The 19453-nt window shown below is 40.3% G+C and overlaps 1 protein-coding gene across 5 annotated transcripts in view; it reads left to right on the top strand.

The window, feature by feature from the left end:
- The window catches only part of TAOK3 (TAO kinase 3), a 200106-nt gene that overhangs the window by 86013 nt on the left and 94640 nt on the right, over positions 1 to 19453 (top strand). For 3 of the 5 annotated variants that reach the window (XM_051826866.3, XM_051826867.3, XM_051826868.3), the window contains exons 3-8: positions 3280 to 3476; positions 10573 to 10644; positions 11014 to 11115; positions 14322 to 14367; positions 15233 to 15329; positions 17732 to 17845. In XM_051826866.3, the coding sequence (XP_051682826.1) occupies positions 3357 to 3476; positions 10573 to 10644; positions 11014 to 11115; positions 14322 to 14367; positions 15233 to 15329; positions 17732 to 17845 (551 nt within the window). In that variant the 5' untranslated portion in view covers positions 3280 to 3356. Of the gene's footprint in view, positions 1 to 3279; positions 3477 to 10572; positions 10645 to 11013; positions 11116 to 14321; positions 14368 to 15232; positions 15330 to 16705; positions 17539 to 17731; positions 17846 to 19453 lie in introns of those variants that run through there. The other 2 variants (XM_089323255.1, XM_089323256.1) reach the window with 2 other exon arrangements.

Genomic DNA, 19453 nt, shown 5'->3' with positions numbered 1-19453 from the left:
TAGAAGTAGAAGTCCCTTCACTGTATTTTTTAAGCTAAAGAAATGACCGATTATATATATATATATATATATACACACACACATACATACATATATATATATTCAAGCTTATAGATTTTGTCTTTTGCCTCTAATATATTGCTTGGTAATTAAATATTCTTTTGTAATTCATTCTATAATTTTATGGTCTTTTATATTTAGATGCTTATTTCTTTGTAAAATCATTGTAGTCTATGATATGACATAGTAATCTGTGTTTCCCCCCAAATAGTTATCGATAGTACTTAGCTGTAGTCACTTTGAAGCCAAAATATTCAAAAGCTTAAAATGCATTCTGATGATTGAAAAGATTTTGGTTCTCATAAATTTACTCCACAGATCTTTTTATTTTTCTTAATAGCAGTCTCACAATTTGTCTTTTATGCATAGTCTCCAAAAAGTCATGGCTTCACTTTGCTGCATTGCTTGTCTTTTCCATTCCCAGACCTAAGGAACGAAGGCAAAGCACTTGTTGAGCTTTTATTCCATACGTCCAGTCACCTCCCTGACAGCTAGCATCAGTGACAGCAGCCTCATGGTTGATTGTGGCACTCGGGGTTGGCAGGGCGACTGCCCAAGATTCCAGCCCCAGAGCTGGCAGAGGCATCCTTTTTCCTGTTTAAAGCCTTCAAAGGCACCCTGTTAGCCTCAGGATAAAGTCCAAATTTCTTAATATGGTTTAAAAGACCTTGTGTGGTTTTCCTTGGCTCGATGCCAGCTTCATGTTTGCTCCCTTCAGCTGTCCCATGCAGCGACAGTGAACATATTACATTTATTTTCTCTAGGAAGGCATACGTCTTCACTTCCAGGTAAAAAATAAGCTGGACTACCTTGTTATAGCCTCATATTAAAAAAATACTTGCTTTCCTTATAACACTCATTATAAACATTTTTCTATTTGTGTCATTACAGTTTTTTATTCTTTAAAGGAATTTGTTAATACGTTAGATTCTGAAAAAAAATCTAAAACAAAAAAGAAAAGAAATGCCTGTGTGTATCAGTATTGCTGCAAATATAGTTTTGTCCAGCTTTGTTTTATATCTTTGTCAAACCAGTTGTTAAGAATTGATACACTGGGGCCAGCACTATGGCCTAACTGGTAAAGCAGCCGGCTGCAGTTCTGGCATTCTATAGGGGCACCACTTGAAGTCCCAGCTGCTCCACTTCTGATCCAGCTCTCTTTTGTGGCCTGGTAAAACAGTAGAAGAAAGCCCAAGTCTTTGGGCCCCTGCCCCATGTTGGAGACCTGGAAGCAGCTCTAGGCTCTTGGCTTCAGACTAGCCCAGCTCCTGCCTTTGCAGCCATTTGGGGAGTGGACCAGTGGATGAAAGACCTCTCTCTTCTCATCTCTCTCTCTCTCTCTCTCTCTCTCCCCCTCTATAACTCTATCTATAATTCCTGTAACTCTTCATGCAGGGACCCAGGGACTTGGGCCATCTTCCACTTCTTTCCCAGGCACATTAGCATGGACCTGAATTGGAAGTAAAGCAGCTGGGACTCAAACAGGTACCCATATGGGATGTGGTGTGCGGGCAGCAGCTTAACACACTGTACCGCAGTGCCAGCCCCAAGCATTTCAATACTTTTTAAAGAGGAAGAAATAAAAAAGAGTCTACACTAAATAAATATGTGTAGCTCTTGCCAGATCAACATATAAATGTGTCATAATGATGTCTTTTATCAATAGAAACTTTGAACTCAGAGTATTTTATAAACCAGTGGAATGGCTTGCCTTTTCAAGTGGACATTTAGCATAATCTCCAAATTGTAGCACTTTGTTCTGGGGATTAATATAGGTTAATTACCTAGTCTACTATATAAATATATCGTATGTCAATCAAGAGCATGGGGTTTGCTATTAGGCCTGCTTCGAATCACACTTCTTTTTCTTTTCTTTTTTTTTGTAAGATTTATTTATTTATTTGAAAGGCAGAGTTACAGGGAGGCAGAGGCAGAGGGAGAGAGAGGTCTTCCATCTGCTGGTTCATTCCCCAGATGGCTGCAATGAATGGAGCTGTGCTGATCTAAAGCCAGGAGCCAGGAGCTTCTTCCAGGACTCCCACGTGGGTGCAGGAGCCAAGCACTTGGGCCATCTTCTCCTTCTTTCCCAGGCCACAGCAGGGAGCTGAAGCAGAAGTGGAGCAGCCGAGACTCAAACTGGTGCCCATATGGGATGTGGACACTGCAGGTGGCGGCTTAACCCGCTACACCACAGCACTGGCCCCTGAATCACACTTCTGACAAACACTGGCTTCCCAACCAGAGGAAGTAGTTTTGCCTCTCAGTCTTAGTTTGTTCTACAAAATTAAGATAATAAATAAATCCATTATAGTATGAAGCTGTTGAATAGATTTTTTTTTTTAAAAAGTAAGGTTTTTGGTATTGCCTACATACATAATAGTGTTTAGTGAATGTCACCTGTAATTATTTCATTATTGATTATGCCCAAATGCTTCTTATAGTAACAGTTTTGTTAAGATATAATTTACATATGATACCTTCCACCCATTTAAAGTGTGTAGTGGGTGGTTTTCAGAGTTATGTAATGATCACCACAGTTGGTTTTAGGACATTTTCATCACCCTGAAAAGAAAGCCTGAGTCCACTAGTTATCATTCCCCCAAACCCTCCAGCCCTGGGTAACCAATAATCTACATTCTCTCTCTTTAGATTTACCTTTTCTGGAAATTTTAGATAAGTAACATCATTCAATATGTGGTCTTTTTAAACTGACTTTTTTCACTTAACATGTTTACAAGGTTCATTGACATAGCATGTACTAGTACTTCATTCCTTTTTATAACTTTTTACAGCACCTTAACTGCTAGACTAACGCCTGCCCTTGCCAAGCTGTCTTCCAAAATCACTGTGTCATTTTACATTCCTTTCAGCTGTATTGGAGAGTTCTGGATTCCCAGCATCCCCACCCAAACTTACCTGTCTTTTCGATTCTAGCCTTCCTAGTGAGTATGAGATGTTATCTCACTATGGTTTTAATTTTTGTTTCTCTAGTAACTGATCGTGTTGATCATTTCTTCATGGATTAATGATCATTTGTCTATATATGTTTTTTTTGAGAAATGACTATTCCAATCCTTTGCTCAGTTTTCATTTGATTTATTTAGGTTTTTATGATGAGGTTATAAGATCAATAGACTTTTAAATTCCACTTTCATTTGTGTTGCCAACAGACAAAATGTGTTAGAAATAATTCAATGGAAAAACTTTACTTTTCTGCAGGTACTGAGGTCTGCAGAAGAGTTTGTCAATGAGAGGTAAAGGTATCCAAAAGCAGGGTGCTTGCAGTGCTGGTCACCATGCGTAAAGGGGCCCCCAAGGATCCGGAGATTGCAGATCTGTTCTACAAAGATGATCCTGAAGAGCTCTTTATTGGTTTGCATGAAATTGGACATGGAAGTTTTGGAGCAGTTTACTTTGTAAGTAATTTTAAAAAGCCATTTGTATAAATCAGAGAGTATTTTTTTTTTTTTTTTGACAGGCAGAGTGGACAGTGAGAGAGAGACAGAGAGAAAGGTCTTCCTTTGCCGTTGGTTCACCCTCCAATGGCCGCCGCGGCTGGCGCACTGCGGCTGACGCACAGCGCCTATCCGAAGGCAGGAGCCAGGTACTCATCCTGGTCTCCCATGGGGTGCAGGGCCCAAGCACTTGGGCCATCCTCTAATGCACTCCCTGGCCACAGCAGAGAGCTGGCCTGGAAGAGGAGCAACCGGGACAGAATCCGGCGCCCCGACCGGGACTAGAACCCGGTGTGCCGGCGCCGCAAGGCGGAGGATTAGCCTATTGAGCCACGGCGCCGGCCCAGAGAGTACATTTTTTATACATTGCTATTACTTCTAAAATATGCTTGATTTTAGTGTTTTTCTTTCCCTACAAATTAAATGATGTCTACAGTAGAGACAAATAGTCGCTGCTGAACAGCCAGTTCTAGAGCTGTCGGCCTTATTCAAGTCAGCTGACTGCTCTCAGAGCAGAATAAGAAAGCTAGAAGCTTGAAGTTGAGCCCTATACATGAAGCTTGTTCCTGTCTCAAGGCATGGCAGAGATGAGGATGCAATATGCAGAGTTTTCTAGACAGAGGAGAAATGCCATTAATTTATATTTGCATTGCCACCAAATAAAATGTTTACAAACAATCTAATGGCAAGGCTTCTTTTTATACAAAAATAAAAAATATGGGATTCCCCTCACCTAGAAGACTCTGCACACTGCATCCTCATCCCTGTCTAAGTCTTGTACACGCCACAGGTTTCACCCCAAGTGCTGCAGCATAACCTTTGTTATCCAACCTCCACCACAAAGTCAGGACTTGCTTTATGATCTCAGGACACCCTGTGCTGGCACTTGGCTACGTGTGTCACAGTTGTATTGAAAGTCATTCATGGGAGTCCCTTCCCCTAAATGATAAGTGTCATGAGAACAGAGGCTTGGTCTCTCTCACTCATTGCTACATCTCCAGGAGCTGTCACTGCAAGTCTGACAATGGTAGGAATTCCATAGTGTTGGCTGGGTGGACAAACCATGAACAGACAGCTCTCCAGGGGGACGAACCAGCGAAGGTCGTTAGTGACAACCATGTCACTAACCAGGTTAAGCACTGGAAGACTGGCCCCCATTTCAGTTCCAACGATCTGACTATCTGCTAAAGAAAAAATGAGAAATAACTGAAATGGTTACCTGGTTTACGTTTCTGTGAAATTCATCACAAAAAATATAGTTCCTTAATTTAATTTAGGTAACTAGAGCACTTCACTTCATCGAAGTAACTTCTTTAAGAGTATTAATCCTTTAGGAGTATTAATCCATAATAAGTACTAGTTATTATTTGCTCCTTCTAAACTGTTTTCAAATAATTTTTTTAGAGATTTATTTTATTTATTTGAAAGGCAGAGTTAGAGAGACAGAGACAGAGTTCTTCCATCCCCTGGTTCATTCCCCTGCTGGCCGCAGCAGCTGGGGCTGGGCCATGCCGAAGTCGGGAGCCAGAGCTTCTTTGGAAGTACTTGGGCTGACCTCCACTGCTTTCCCAGCCGTTAGCAGAGAGCTGTATGGGAAGTGAAGCAGCTGGGGCTCAAACCAGTGCTCATATGGGATGCTGGCACTGCAGATGGTGGCTTAACCCACTACGCCACAGCGCTGGCCCTATAAATAACTTTTTTTTTTAAATCAGTGTTTACGTCTTCTCTTTTTTTGTTATTATTTATTTATTTGAGAGAGAGAGTGAGAGGAAGAGAGAAAGGTCTTCCATCTGCTGGTTCACTCCCCAAACTGCGGCAATGGCTGGAACTGGGCCTATCAGAAGCTAGGAGCCAGGAGCTTCTTCTGGGTCTCCCACTTAGGTATGGGGGCCTAAGCACTTGGAACATCTTTACTGCTTTCCCAGGCCATAGCAGAGAGCTAAATCAGAAGAGGAGCTGCTAGAACTTGAACTGGCACCCATATAAGATGCCGGCACTGCAGGCAGAGGCTTAGCATACTGCCACACAGCACTGGCTCCTACCTCTTCCTTTTAAATGGTCCTTTATCTCCTGCCATCTGGGTAGAGCTTATCTTTATTTGTGCCTCCAAATGAGACTTTATAAAGTCCATCTTTAGGGGCCAGCGCTGTGGTGCAGTGGGTTAAAGCCCCAGTCTGCAGTGCCAGCATCCCATATGGGCGCCAGTTCGAGTCCTGGCTGTTCCACTTCCCATCCAGCTCTCTGCTATGGCCTGGGAAAGCAATAGAAGATGGTCCAAGTGCTTGGGCCCCTGCACCTGCATGGGAGACCTGGAAGAAGCTCCTGGTTCCTGGCTTCGGATCAGCTCAGCTCTGGCCATTACGATGGAATGGAATGGAAGACCTTTCACTCTGGCTCAACTCTTTCAAATAAATAAATAATTCTGTAAAAATAAAATAAAATAAAATAAAGTCCATCTTTAGTGCCATTTTGGGCTTCCAGCCAAATCTCCAGCCTGGGTTTTCTCTGTTCTCTTCCTTATCCTTCCTTGTCTAATGGTCAGCATGCCCATCACTTCCCTCCCTTGTCCCCATCTATTACTCACTCCCACTCAAGTATGTTCTGTCACTCACTGCCCTTTCATGGCTCTGCAGGGTGCTCATTTTCTAGATAACCCTCCCCACGTTGGGGCCGGCATTATGGTACAATGGGTCAAGCTGCCACCTGCAACGCTGGCATCCCATATGGGCACTGGTTTGAGTCCTGGCTGCTCTGCCTTCAGTCCAGCTCCCTGCTAATGTGCTTGTGAAAGCAGCAGAAGGTGGTCCCTTGCTCTTGGGCCCCTGCCACTGACGTGGGAGACCCGGATGCAGTTTCAGGCTCCTGGGTTCGGCCTGGCCTTGCCCTGGCCATTGTGGCCATTTGGGAAGTGGACCAGCAAATGAAAGAGCTCTCTCAAGATCAGTCTCTCTCTCTCTCTGTATGTATGCGTGTCTTTCCTTCTCTGTAACTCTGCTGTTCAAATAAATAAAATAAATCTTTTTTAAAAATCAACTTTATTGAGCTATAATTTCCATGCAATAAAAGTGTATCTATTTTAAGTGTACATTTTCATGAATAAATGAATACACCCATGCAACTATTCTAAAATGCAGCTCAACTCTATCATCCCACAACATTCTTCTTTGTTCTGATTTAGGTATACACTCCCATTCCCGATCCTAGGAAACCACTAATCTGATTTTGGACATTCATTCATTGTTTAAAAAAAGAGCATTTTATATTGTAGATATATAGAAAAAGTGTACATAAGGCTCACATACATATATATTGATATATACTTTTAAAAATAATTGAAAGGTATATCCTGTGTGAAAACACTGGCCAGGTCAAGAAATACAATATTTCCAGTGCTCCAGAAGCCCTCTCATGGCCTTGGCCATCACAACCCTCCCCAGCCCCATAGGAGTAATCTACTACCCTGATTTTCATAGTAATTATTGTCTTGCTTTGCTTTATGTTCAATACACTTCACTTTTACATCCCTGCACAATGTAGTTTGGTTTTGCCCAGCTTTGAACTTTTTATAAATAGAAACATTCTGTATTTATTTATTTGTGACCTATTTGTTATGCTCCGAGATGTAACATTCTTCAGTCATGTTTTCCTCTATTACTTTATAACTAATCCACCCTGTCTCAGGCTCTCTTGGCCACAGTCAGAGGGCGGTTCTAATCTCTATTTGACTTCTCTGTTTTAAAAAGCCACCAGACCGTTCTCAAACTTGTAATGTTTCAGAATGAATGACTGCAGTAAACCAAACATTCTTCGAACCTTAACTAACAAATCGTTTGTAATAGGGGGAACATGAGACCTGCCTTGCAGAGGACCTAGTGATTATTTCCTTCTGGGGCCAAATCTGCCTATTGTGGAGAGTGTGTGCCTTTTCATCTAAAGCCGAGCACAATACCCTGTTTGCAGTGGGTATTAGGCATTATTTGTCGCTAATGATAGACTAGAGAATCATAGGTACTTGGGTGGATTTAGTACTGAAATGTGCATTAACTCTATCTGTAGACAGAAGTGAATAGTGCAAGCCTTATGTTTGTCCATTAGACATTAAAAACAATTGACACTTTAATGTAGAACTCACAAAGGGCTTTAACTATTTATCTACAGTTATCACACAGGTAGAACCTTAAAAATGAGTTTCCTCACTGATTCTAGTAACATTTTTATATGTTGTGCCTCTATCGCTATTATTAGATTCTTCCTGTACCACTCGGACCAAAAAGACGATGTTGTCTTCTACTTGAAAACTGCAATAACCCACTTTGGTCTCTCTCCAGTCTGTTGTCCATGCCTCAATGACCTTGAAAAAAAATGAGAATCTGATCACATTCCCTTTTCACTATAAAGTCTTTGGAGGCTCTTCCCTGTTCTCCAGCTGAGATCCGAATCTTTTCTGCCAGTGCACAAGGGAAGCTGGAAACAGGGGTGCAGTGAGGATTTGAACCTAGGCACTCTGACATGGGATGCAGGCACTCCAAGTGGCATCTTAACCACTATACCAAAAGCCCGACCAAAAATACAGTTTTGTTTTAGGATGATTCTTTTCTCATATCTCTAGTTTCAAATAGCATTGATTATAAATAATTTTAATAAGCAATTAAATAATAAAGCAATTTGATTTTGTTTGGGTAGACTGCTTTTTCTTTTAAAAAAATGTTTATTTATTTATTTATTTGATAGAATTACAGAGAGAGAGAAGGAGAGACAGAGATCTTCCTTCCATCTGCTGGTTCACTCCCCAAATGGCCATAACAGCCAGGGCTGGGCCAGGCCAAAGCCAGGAGTCAGGAGCTTCTTCCAGGTCTCCCATGTGGGTGCAGGGGCCGCCACCTGCAGTGCTGGCATCCCATATGGGCGCCGGTTCAAGTCTCGGCTGCTCTACTTCTGATCCAGCTCTCTGCTCTGATCTGAGAAAGCAGTAGAAGATGGCCCAAGTACTTGGGCCCTTGCACCTGCGTGAGAGACCCGGAAGAAGCTTCTGGCTCCTGGCTTCAGATCAGCACAGCTCCAGCCATTGCGGTCAACTGGGGAGTAAACCAGTGGATGGAAGATCTTTCTCTGCCTCTCTGTAACTCTGCCTTTCAAATAAGTAAATAACTCTTAAAAAAAAAAAAAAAACTATAAATAGTGGATACCCACATTTATATGATAAGTTCTTTTATCTGGTGCATTAAAATAATTTTTTAATGTGTTCATTTTCTCTGCATTTTGGCAATTCAGTAAGAATTCAGGGTTGAATTCTTTTTATATTAGTAAATTATTGTTTATTGTTTGAATTAAACTGTTTTTAAAATTATAAACCATTCTTGCATACCTAAAGAGATTTTAGTTATATTTAAGAAATTGATTAGGAATTTTTCTCTAAAATTGAGAACCTAATTTTATCAGTGAACAAATTCCAATCTTTTACCTTGGAATCTCTGCTATGGTATTATTGGTTCACATTCATGCAATCAAGATGGCTCACTTTCATCAGGGTGTGGCACTGATGCAGAGCCTTGTTATTCAAAAAGGTAGGTTTTTTTTTTCCCCAAAAAGATTTATTTACTTGAGAGGCAGAGTTACAGAGAGAGGGAGAGACAGAGAGGTCCTCCACCCACTAGTTCACTCCCCAACTGGCTGCAGCTGGACTGATTCAAAACCAGGAGCCAGAACCTTCATTTGGGTCTCCCAGGTGGATGCAGGGGCCCAAGCGCTTGGGCCATCCTCCCCTGCTTTCATAGGTCCATTAGCAGGGAGCTGGATCAGAAGTGGAGCAGCCAGAACTTGAACCAATGCCCATATGGGATGCCGGTGCTGCAGGTGCTGGCTTTATCTGCTATGCCACAGCGCCAGACCCTGTCTCTGTAAGTTTTACTGTCTTAGATTTTTCTGAATATTTTTGTAAAATTAATCTTAGATGCAAATTGAAAGGAAAAAACTTATTTATGATTTTCATTTGTACCTTCAATGAATTGTTATTTTGTTTTTTTTTTTTTAAGATTTAAGTAGTCATTTAAAGTTAAGTAAAATTAAAATAAATTTTAAAATTCATTTTCTCTGTCATACCAGTCACATTTCGCCTGCTTCTGTGGTAACAACGTGGAGATCATTCCTGTCATCACAGGAAGCTCTATCAGACAGCACTGCTTCAGGATCATCATTGATACACACTTTGGTTTTGATTCTTTTATAATTTTGTGTACATATACTCTTCACATTGTCACTGCTTTGCAAAGATAGGATCATACTACACAGTGTATTTTTTGACATGATATTTTTGACATCCTTTCATATCACTACATGACATATTGATTACCTCATTTTTTTAATTGGCTATCTTGACTGTATCATGTTTAATTAGCTGATCCTCCTTTGATGAACACTTTACACAATGAAGCCAGTATGGCTATTTTGACTTTTTCTTTGGTTTGATTATTAAACCCCAGTCCTTTTTTATATTATAATCTTTGCATGTATACAGACAGGGATAAAGAGAAGGTATTCTTTGGGGCTGGCGCTATGGCTTAGTGGGCTAAAGCCTCCGCCTGTGGCGCCTGCATTCCATATGGGCGCCAGTTCAAGTCCCTGCTGCTCCTCTTCCAATTCAACTGTCTTTTTATGGCCTGAGAAAGCAGTAGAAGATGACCCAAATGCTTGGGTCCTTGCACCCAAGTGAGAGTCCCTGAAGAAGCTCTGGCTCCTGGCTTGGGATCAGCTCAGCTCTGGTCGTTACGGCCATTTGGGGAGTGAGCCAGCAGATGGAAGACCTTTGTTTCTTTCTCTCCTTCTCTCTGTAACTCTACCTCTCCAATAAATAAAATCTTGAGAGAGAGAGAGAGTCAGAGAGAGTGTGATCCTTAGAGTGGTGGTGGAAATGTCTACCTAGCCTATTAAAAGTCAGAACATCTTTGAACTGTGATATTAAAGTGTGAGGTTATTGCTTTAAAAGTCACTAGTTAAATATTTAAGTCAAACAGACTGAAATATTAATTATTTTTATTTTTCTTCTGCCCTTTCAACATAGGCCACAAATGCGCACACCAATGAGGTGGTGGCGGTTAAGAAAATGTCCTATAGTGGGAAGCAGACACATGAGGTAAGACAGCAACAGTTGCATACCTAACTGATCTAAGCAATTTTATACGAAACTAACAGAATTCTGCTGATATTTTTAGCACAATTTTTTTTACTTCTCGTAGAGCTTATAATAAAAGTTCCTAATAGTCCATCCCAGTCACCGATTTAGCAAGATAGACCATGAGTGCGTTATTAGAGTTGGTGATAGGCTCACATTTACATGGACTCAGACTAAAGACATTAAACAAGTTTAAACAGCTTCTTCATTTATTAAATATTTACTTTTCCATTCCATTAAAATAATAAAAAGAATTGTACATATGTGTACTTGATAATAAAGCACAATTTTACATTTAGAATTAAAATCTTTTCTTTCTGATTTCAATAGAAATGGCAAGATATTCTTAAGGAGGTTAAATTTTTACGACAATTGAAGCATCCTAATACCATTGAGTACAAAGGTTGTTACTTGAAAGAGCACACTGCCTGGGTAAGTCAAAGGACCCCTGTTATCTATCTATCTTTCCCATTAAATTTTTTCCTTTTCTGTTTTTAAAAATTATCTATCTGATCTGTATAACTACCAGTACCATTTCTGTCCCATTTGGCCATTGTTATCAGTAGGCAACATTTGTAAAAACCTCAGAGTGTGTCATATGGTGTGTCTACAGGTATGCTACATAGTCCATGAGAGTAACTGTGCCATCTAGCCTACTGGAAATTCTGTTCTATACACACTCAACAAGGATGATATAAAGTTGACATCATTTTATAATGAGTTATTTGTGAACATAAAAGGCAGTCTTTTATTCTTGTCCTAGAATTTGTGTGTGTCATTTCTTATCCCCTACTCCAGTTTGCCCCAAATTTGAAACTGTGCTTGGTATTATCATCACCATGTAATTTCTACCAAACAGGACACACCATGTGATTAAAATGAACGCCTTTTGTTCCACTTTATCTTCTAAGTCTATTTTTACACAATTTGTGTTTCTATTTTGAGGGTAGCGTATTAGGCACCATTTAGAATAGAAAACTGTTATATTTTATCCTTTATCAGATTACACATTCCAATTTAATGTTCAGCCTTAACTGTCATTTGTTGGGTGCAAGTACCAAGTCCTTCTCTGTGTGTGACCTTTAATTAGGGAATGGAATTTTTATCCCCTGGTTATCAAACAGTGTACTTAACCATTTCTGTCCAAGCAACTTTTGAGATACCTAAAGCGGTTGCTTCCATTCTGAACAGAAGAAATTAATCAGAGGAGCATCTTATCTGGAAATTGGTTGCTCTCTGGCCATCTCAGCTGACTTGAAGGAGCCAGGAAAGTGTTTTCGAGCAGGCAGAATAAATGTTACAAAAGCCAAGTGCTAAATCTCATGTTCAAGTCTTCAGAAAATCCTGGGAGCTCTTTGTTGAAGCCTGTTTACTCTGAGATTACACGAGTGCTAGTAAGTTTGGTTACCTGGTTTCTGTCTGCAGGCTAATTAGAAGGAGCCGTAAGAGCTGAGCTGCTAGAGACAGGCACACAAACAGGCACAAGGCCAAACTGACCCTAAGGAACTCACATCTGGTCATTTGAAGTCACAGTAGCTGGAGCTGCTTAGTGCTGGGAGCAGACACCCAGTTCAGGCAGCCTTGTATCATGGAGTAACTAGGAAAAAAATATTTGTGGCAAAGATGCTGAGTTTTTTTTTAACATGTAATTTTAAAAATATGAATATAGCTATAAACATATCCATTCCATTCAATTTTAAAGTTCTCTACATATGCATAAATTGTTTAAGAAATGTATATATTGAATAGCACATTTTTAAATTAGAAAATTATGTGGTACAATTTAGATATATTGCCATCAAAATTGAACAAAGAAGTAGGGCACATAAAAGGTTCATTATAACAGCTACATATGTGGAATATTTTATTTCATAATAACAAATAAATGTTTTTATTGTTTTTTAAAAAGATTTATTTATTTATTTGAAAGACATCAAGAGAGAGAGAGGTCTTTCATCTCCTGGTTCACTCCCCAGATGGCCCCAATGGCCAGAGCTGTGCCAATCTGAAGTCAGGAGTCAGGAGTCAGGAGCTTCTTCTGGATCTCCCATGCATGCGCAGGGGCCCAAGGACTTGAGCCATCTTCCACTGCTTTCCCAGGCCACAGCAGAGAGCTGGATTGGAAGTGGAGCAGCCGGGACTAGAACCAGCGCCCATATGGGATGCAGGCACTGCAGGCAGAGGCTTTAACTGCTATGGCACAGCACTAGCCCCAGTGTTTTTATGTTTTTACTGTAAAACAAAACTATGATAAAATTTCTAAAGTTTAAAACATTTTAGAAGTTGCACTATATAAATATAGTCTAAATATAAATATATTATTCTAATATATAATTACATACTCTATAATATAAATATAACACACTAAAAAGTTATACCATATAATCTATTTATATCATTTGATATTAATATTTTATATTTTATCCAATATATTAATTATAGTACATAACTATGAAACTGTAGTAAAGTTTTTAAACATCAAACTCCAAAACTTTTCCTATATTCTGAATTATGTTAGCGATGTGAGGTACATAATACAAAAATGTGTTTTTGCTTTAATTTTTTAAAAGTGAAAGGAACCAATATGTAAACATGGGTTATATCCAGCTGATTGTAGGAAATTTGCATTTCGTAATGAGCATATGCAGTTTTTTAGAAGAATAACTTGTAGGGGCTGTGTGCTTGTGTTTATGTGCACAGAGAATCTATAGCAGTGACTCTGGCTACAAGTCAGTAGTTTGGGACACCTGAAATATCCAGAATGAGAGTAAAGAAATAATTGTCTCATCTTTGCTTTGTGAAAGCCTCTCAAGTTTCAAACCCAGTAAATATGAATAGTATTTTAATAATATCATTCTAGAACTAGTTTGAGATACAAATTGAGATACCCCATCTCTCTGAAGAATTCAGGGTAATGATGCATAGTAGGCCATATCTTTAGATTGACTTCAACAGCACAAGGGCATTTTTAAAATTTCATGGAAAATGGTAAGTTTATTGTGTTGCAAAGAATTTGAAATCCATGCAGTTTTTTTCATAGTACACATTTCGCATGGACTTTTGGAAGATCCTAAGTGTGCATGAATTTCGAAAACTGCACCAAAATAACTTTTTCATTTCATTTCCACATGCTTTCTGAAGTACCCTCATACGTGTTTCTTTAGAACTTTGAAACAGAAAAGTGCAAATAAGGAATTCATTACTTCTTGGTTTATTTTATTTCACTAGGATTTCCCACTATGGATTCTACTGGCTTATACATTTGTTTGACACTTTATAAGTTACAAAATTTAACTTTTAATGCAACCTGGCTACCTTAAATTTTTTTTTTTCAAAATAAAGCAGCAGGGAAATTAGTAATTGGATAAACTGGCAATCTCAACTGGACCATTTTCAGTGACTTGTTCCTTAACCAGTCATCTTATAATCTCAGGCAAATTGAGGTAGGAGATAACAAAAGCTGAGATGATAAAAGTTATAAAGATCAATTAGTGCCAGAGGACCAAAATAATACAGGTTCAGGTCAATCAGAATATTGATTTTCCTGGTATTCTTGGTTCCTTGGGATGTATGCTGGTTTGTTTCTGCAGCTTCTTGTTAACCTTCATTGTTCTTGTTATTATTTTAATCTGTTCCAGCTGGTGATGGAGTATTGCTTAGGCTCAGCCTCTGATCTGTTAGAAGGTAAGAGTGAAAGCACCCCCCTCCTGTTTTACCTTGATCGATGTGTTACCTACTCCAGTGCTGAGAGCGTGCAGTTTGGTTGGGGACCCAGGCGTCAGGGTTGTGTGAGTAAGCTGTGCACACTTCGTCTCTGCCCTGTCCCTGAGAGGATCTACTTCCTGTTGTTTAGTTCATGGCTATCCACAGCAGGTACTGCTAAAGGGTTTGGCTGATGTAACATGATATATGTAGCAGAACCATCGAATTCATCATTTTGTATGAAAGAGGGGTAGATGTCATCACTTTACATTGATATTTAACCCTTTCAAATACCTTGAGTGACCCAGTTCTCCTCTGCAAATGCAGTTATAACCAGAAGCACAGGAAGCTATGTTAAAGTTTCACATTAAAATGTTTTATATTATCCTTGATCTCTGGGTAGAAATTGCTTATTAGCTGCTTTCACAAATAATGAAAGCCTGTAGTTAGAAGCAGTGATTAGAGATGGCTTTGTGGCAGAGATCTGTGCCCTAGATCACACCAAGATTTAAAATGTCAAAAGAGACCAGTGAACCTGGGCCTGGCCACTAGGAACGAGAGTGGCTTTGACTTGCAACTAACTGACAGGCAAATCAGTGCCTCATGTAATGAGTATCAGGCTTTGCCTGTTTTGTTTGGAAGTGCTTATTTTTATTCACTGGACTTTCCTGTTACTGGTCACTTACTGCTGTTTTATGAAAAATGTATATCCTGTGTATGTAGGTGAACGTGTTCTCAAATTGTCATTTGAGAAGGTGTGTCATTCAGTCTGGTATGGCTGTATAAGATAGTAAAAAAGGAATGAAGCTGATTATCTACTCCTGACTTTTTCCCCTCTCCGTCCCAGTTCATAAGAAACCACTTCAGGAAGTGGAGATTGCTGCCATTACTCATGGTGCCTTGCAGGGCCTGGCCTACCTGCATTCCCATGCGTTGATTCACAGGTAAGGGTAGAGGCCAGTTATGTTTGCATTTCAGTTACAGAGCTATCTAGTCCGGGAAATTTAAAAACTAGTGGCTGCTCCAATGTTTAGGGTGCCTCAGGTCATATGGGAAGCAGATAGATTGCTGCTGCTTCCAGATGTGAGGAGCAGAGTTGCTGGGATTTAACTCCTACCTCTTGGTCTCTTCCATGTATCCACTAAGACTTAGGTCGTCTCTGTTCTGCAGGTAACAATTCTCCAGGCTGGGTGTTACCAGGACACTTGCAGAAGGGCCACAAACATTTTATGACACTGTGACAAAAGGAAAATTCAACTTCCTTGCATGTTATTTCTTAGCTGAGTTTCTTTTCTCTCTCTCTCTCTTTTTTAATTGCAAATAGCAAGTTAATCTTATATAAATATACGCTGCTTTACCACTTTAAAATATTTTGCATTTCTATAATTCATACAGATACTCAGCAAGGTATTATCTTTATTTTGGTAGATGAAGAGGCTGCGGCTCAGAAAGATTTAAATAAGTTGCCCGTAGTCTCACAAGCACTTAAGTAATATGGATTGAAACTCAACTTCCCGATTCCTAATCCACACTTTCCTCTACCTTGTGTTTCCTCTGTTGTAATCCCAAAGTCTTCCCTACAACCTCTTTCCCTACGCTGATTTCTCCTAAAGAAAGGTGTTGTCTTTCCTTCTCTCCAGAAAAAGCTCATAGCAGTTGCTTGAATAGTGGGAGAAATAATGGAATATTTGGTAGATACAAAGGATCTAAAATGGCTCTTAAACAAAAGAAAAACACTTGGCATTTACTAGGAAGAAGTGAAACTGTGAGATCATAGGTTCCCCTTTTGTTTCTGTTTTAATCACCCTGGATTCACCATCGCCAGTTACTGGTACTGCAAAAGCAGAACTTCCCCCAGCATGGACAGGCCGCAGTCCTGCCAGGGATTCAGCGGATCTAGAAGGATGGAGACTGAACCTATCCGTGTCTAATAAGTATTGGTTAAATACATTTCCCATGTCTGTGGATTTGACAACTTTTTGAAAGATGCATCTCTTTGGTACCGAGATATTTACTACTGAATGCCAATTTGCTTATTACCTGCTTCTTTTGAAAAACCATAATTCAGTTTTTTGGTGCCTTTGTTACACTCTCTCTGTACATTAACTTACTGTTTTATTCTATATTAAACTTTATCTTCTTTAGTATGTACTAGAAGTGGGAAAGACAAAAAACTAAAGAATTTTCTTTAAATTTAAAAATAAATGTCTTAGATTTTTATTATTTTGATTTAAAAGACAATTCAGTCTTCTAATTAAAAATAATAGAGAAAACATATTTTTCTGTTGTAAAGAGAAATAAATAATCCTTTTTTTTTTAGTTCTCTGTGCCAATGCCTAATGTCATCATGAGGAAGGAAACTGAATTTTCAAGGGAAGTTTTTACAAAAGTTATTTTGGAAGCATTTGAAGCTTGTCATTTTCAACTTGACATTCATTTTCTTCATTCTTTCCACTTTATCTTTCCATGGCCCATCAATTTACAGTTCGTAGTTCCTAGTAGTCATTATATCTCATGCCTATTTTAAAAAGACTAAGGAATAAACATCCACATCTCGTCATTCTAAATTACCATACTAAACAATGAATTTTTAAAATCATATTTGAAAAACTTTTGCTGCATAAAACATCTAATAGCTTTAGTAGTAACCACTTGTGATTCTTTGTAGTGATACAGTAAAAATGTAATTTCCTAACCCGTAATCCTTGTTTGTTTTGATCTTTCAGGGTCTTCTTTTTACTGTACAGTGTTATTATAAAAATAACACCTTCTATGTAACATGTACCCTCAAATGCCTTAGAGTTGCAGTTACAATTAAAGGCAGAGAGAAAGGGTCACAGGCAAGAAAAAAAAGGTATGTGTGTAGTTGAGGTTTATTCGGAGGTAGACAATAGAATCGCTGCAGATTTGCCTAGGCTCCAAAAATGTCATGGATTTTGGAAACAAAAACACAAAGGCAGTTGCAAATGGCACCAGTTTTCCCAGCACAAGGAATGCCGTCGATGACTACTGCACTTAGCATGTTTAAGAATGGGCTTCTAGAAGCACAGCAGCTGAAGAGGTTTCCCTGTCTGCCGTGTCTGCCTTTTGTCTCGTTCTATCCCCTCCCCTCAGAAGAAAGCTCCACCTTTAAGTAATTACTATGACCTACCTGTAAGTACACCCAGGAATCTGGGCTCCCTTACAACATGTAGTAATTACTAAGTCCCCTTCTGGCTGTCTGAGAAAGGTCTTTTTTTTTTTTTTTTTTTTAATTTTTTTTGTGTTATTAATTGCATGCTCTGACCTATTCCATAATCAAAATTGAAAAATAATTTTATAACTCTCTTTTTTTTTTTTTGTACAGGGATATTAAAGCAGGAAATATTCTTCTAACAGAGCCAGGTCAGGTAAAACTAGCTGATTTTGGATCTGCCTCCATGGCTTCTCCTGCCAATTCCTTCGTGGGCACGCCTTACTGGTATGTAGAATTAGAAAGTATGACAATTTTAAAATGAGGCATAGTGTGTCACACTGCCACCTGTGGCATAGGCATCCCGTAAGGATGCTAGTCCCAGCTGCTCCATTTCCAATCCAGCTCCCTGCTAATGACCTGGGGAAAGCAGCAGAAGATGGCCCAAGGATCTGGACTCTGCCACCCATGTGAGAGACCCAAATGGAGATCCTGGCTCCTGGATTTGGCTTGACTCAGCCCTGGCCATTACAGCTACTTGGGGAATGACCAATGGATGAAAGATTTCTCTCTCCCCCTCTCTCTCTGTAACTCTGACTTCCAAATAAATAAGTTTTTTAAAAAGAATTTTTAAATGTGTGTGGATGAACAAGGTGGACTCATGGCATTGATTCTATTTTTTGTAGTTGTCGCTCCCCCTCTTCGTGGAGGAACGACACAGGACCCTGCGCTGTTCTTTCGTCTGCTCGGCCCTCCCCGGGTTTGCTGCTGGTTCTTCCCGGGTTGGCTACTATCCCTTCCACCTCCGTGGAAGGGCAGTTCCCCCTGGCCGCATTCCCCACTTCCGCAGGGGAGCGGCACACCGCTGGCCGGCTCTCTGGGGGGCTGCACGGGTTCCCTTAGATGTTCCCCATAGATGTTCCTGGTGCATGCCGTCTCTCTCCTCCTTTATAGTCCTCCTCCGCCAATCCCAACTCGGCTGAGTACGCTGCTCTCCAATCAGGAGCAAGTCCTACAGTTAATTGGTTGAACTGGAGGCAGCTGTGCGGAAGCTGTTTACTTCTCTCCCAGCGCCATATTGTGGGAGAGCAGATGCATAGAATAAGTCTTAATTCCAGTAACAGTCTAGTCCGGTTTGCTCCCCACAGATCCCCCTTTCTTTTTATTTTTGGCGTTGATACGCGCCTGTCTTCGGTGTCCCGCGGCACACACTCTGCTCTACTTGCTAGAGCTGCCACAGGCTCTTACAAGTCCTATCAATCAGGAAAACCGAATCCGGGTCCTCTCTTCGCCATGTTGTGAGGAGGTTTTTAGGCGCTGATGCGTGCCTGTGTTCGGTGCCCTGCAGCGCATGCTCTGCTCTGCTAGAACTGCCTGCAGGTGTTTACAAAACCTATCAGGCAAACCGAATCCAAGCCTTCTCATTGCCGTATTGTGGGGGAGACTTATTAGTGTTGGTTTGTGCCTATCTTCGGTGACCTGCAGCTCATACTCTGGTCGAGCTTTGCTGGCGCTTACCGCCTTAAATCAGGCAGACCGAATCCAAGCCTCCTAATTGTTGCATTGTGGGGAAGCTTTACTGATGTTAATTCGTGCCTGTCTTCGGTGACCTGCGGCTAGCCGCCCAGGTGCTCATCGCCTCACTAATCGGGCAGACCGAATCCAAGCCTTCTAATTGGCATGTTGAGGGGAGGCCTTATTTTTCTCTATTTCTCTATCTCCGGGCATTCCTACCTCTCCCATTTCACTTCTATCTTCCAGCATTCCCATTTCTCTTTTACTTCACTTCCAAACTTCTGTTTCTCTTATCCCCGCAGCTTCCCGCTCTCATTCCATTTCTAAACTTCTGTTTTCTCTTATCCCCGCGGCTTCCCGGCGCCTCGCCCTGCCGGCAGC

Source organism: Oryctolagus cuniculus, chromosome 21, assembly GCF_051225735.1.
Source record: "Oryctolagus cuniculus isolate XC-2025 breed Fujian yellow rabbit chromosome 21, ASM5122573v1, whole genome shotgun sequence".
Taxonomy (NCBI): domain Eukaryota; kingdom Metazoa; phylum Chordata; class Mammalia; order Lagomorpha; family Leporidae; genus Oryctolagus; species Oryctolagus cuniculus.
This window is presented reverse-complemented; position numbering and strand designations above follow the sequence as displayed.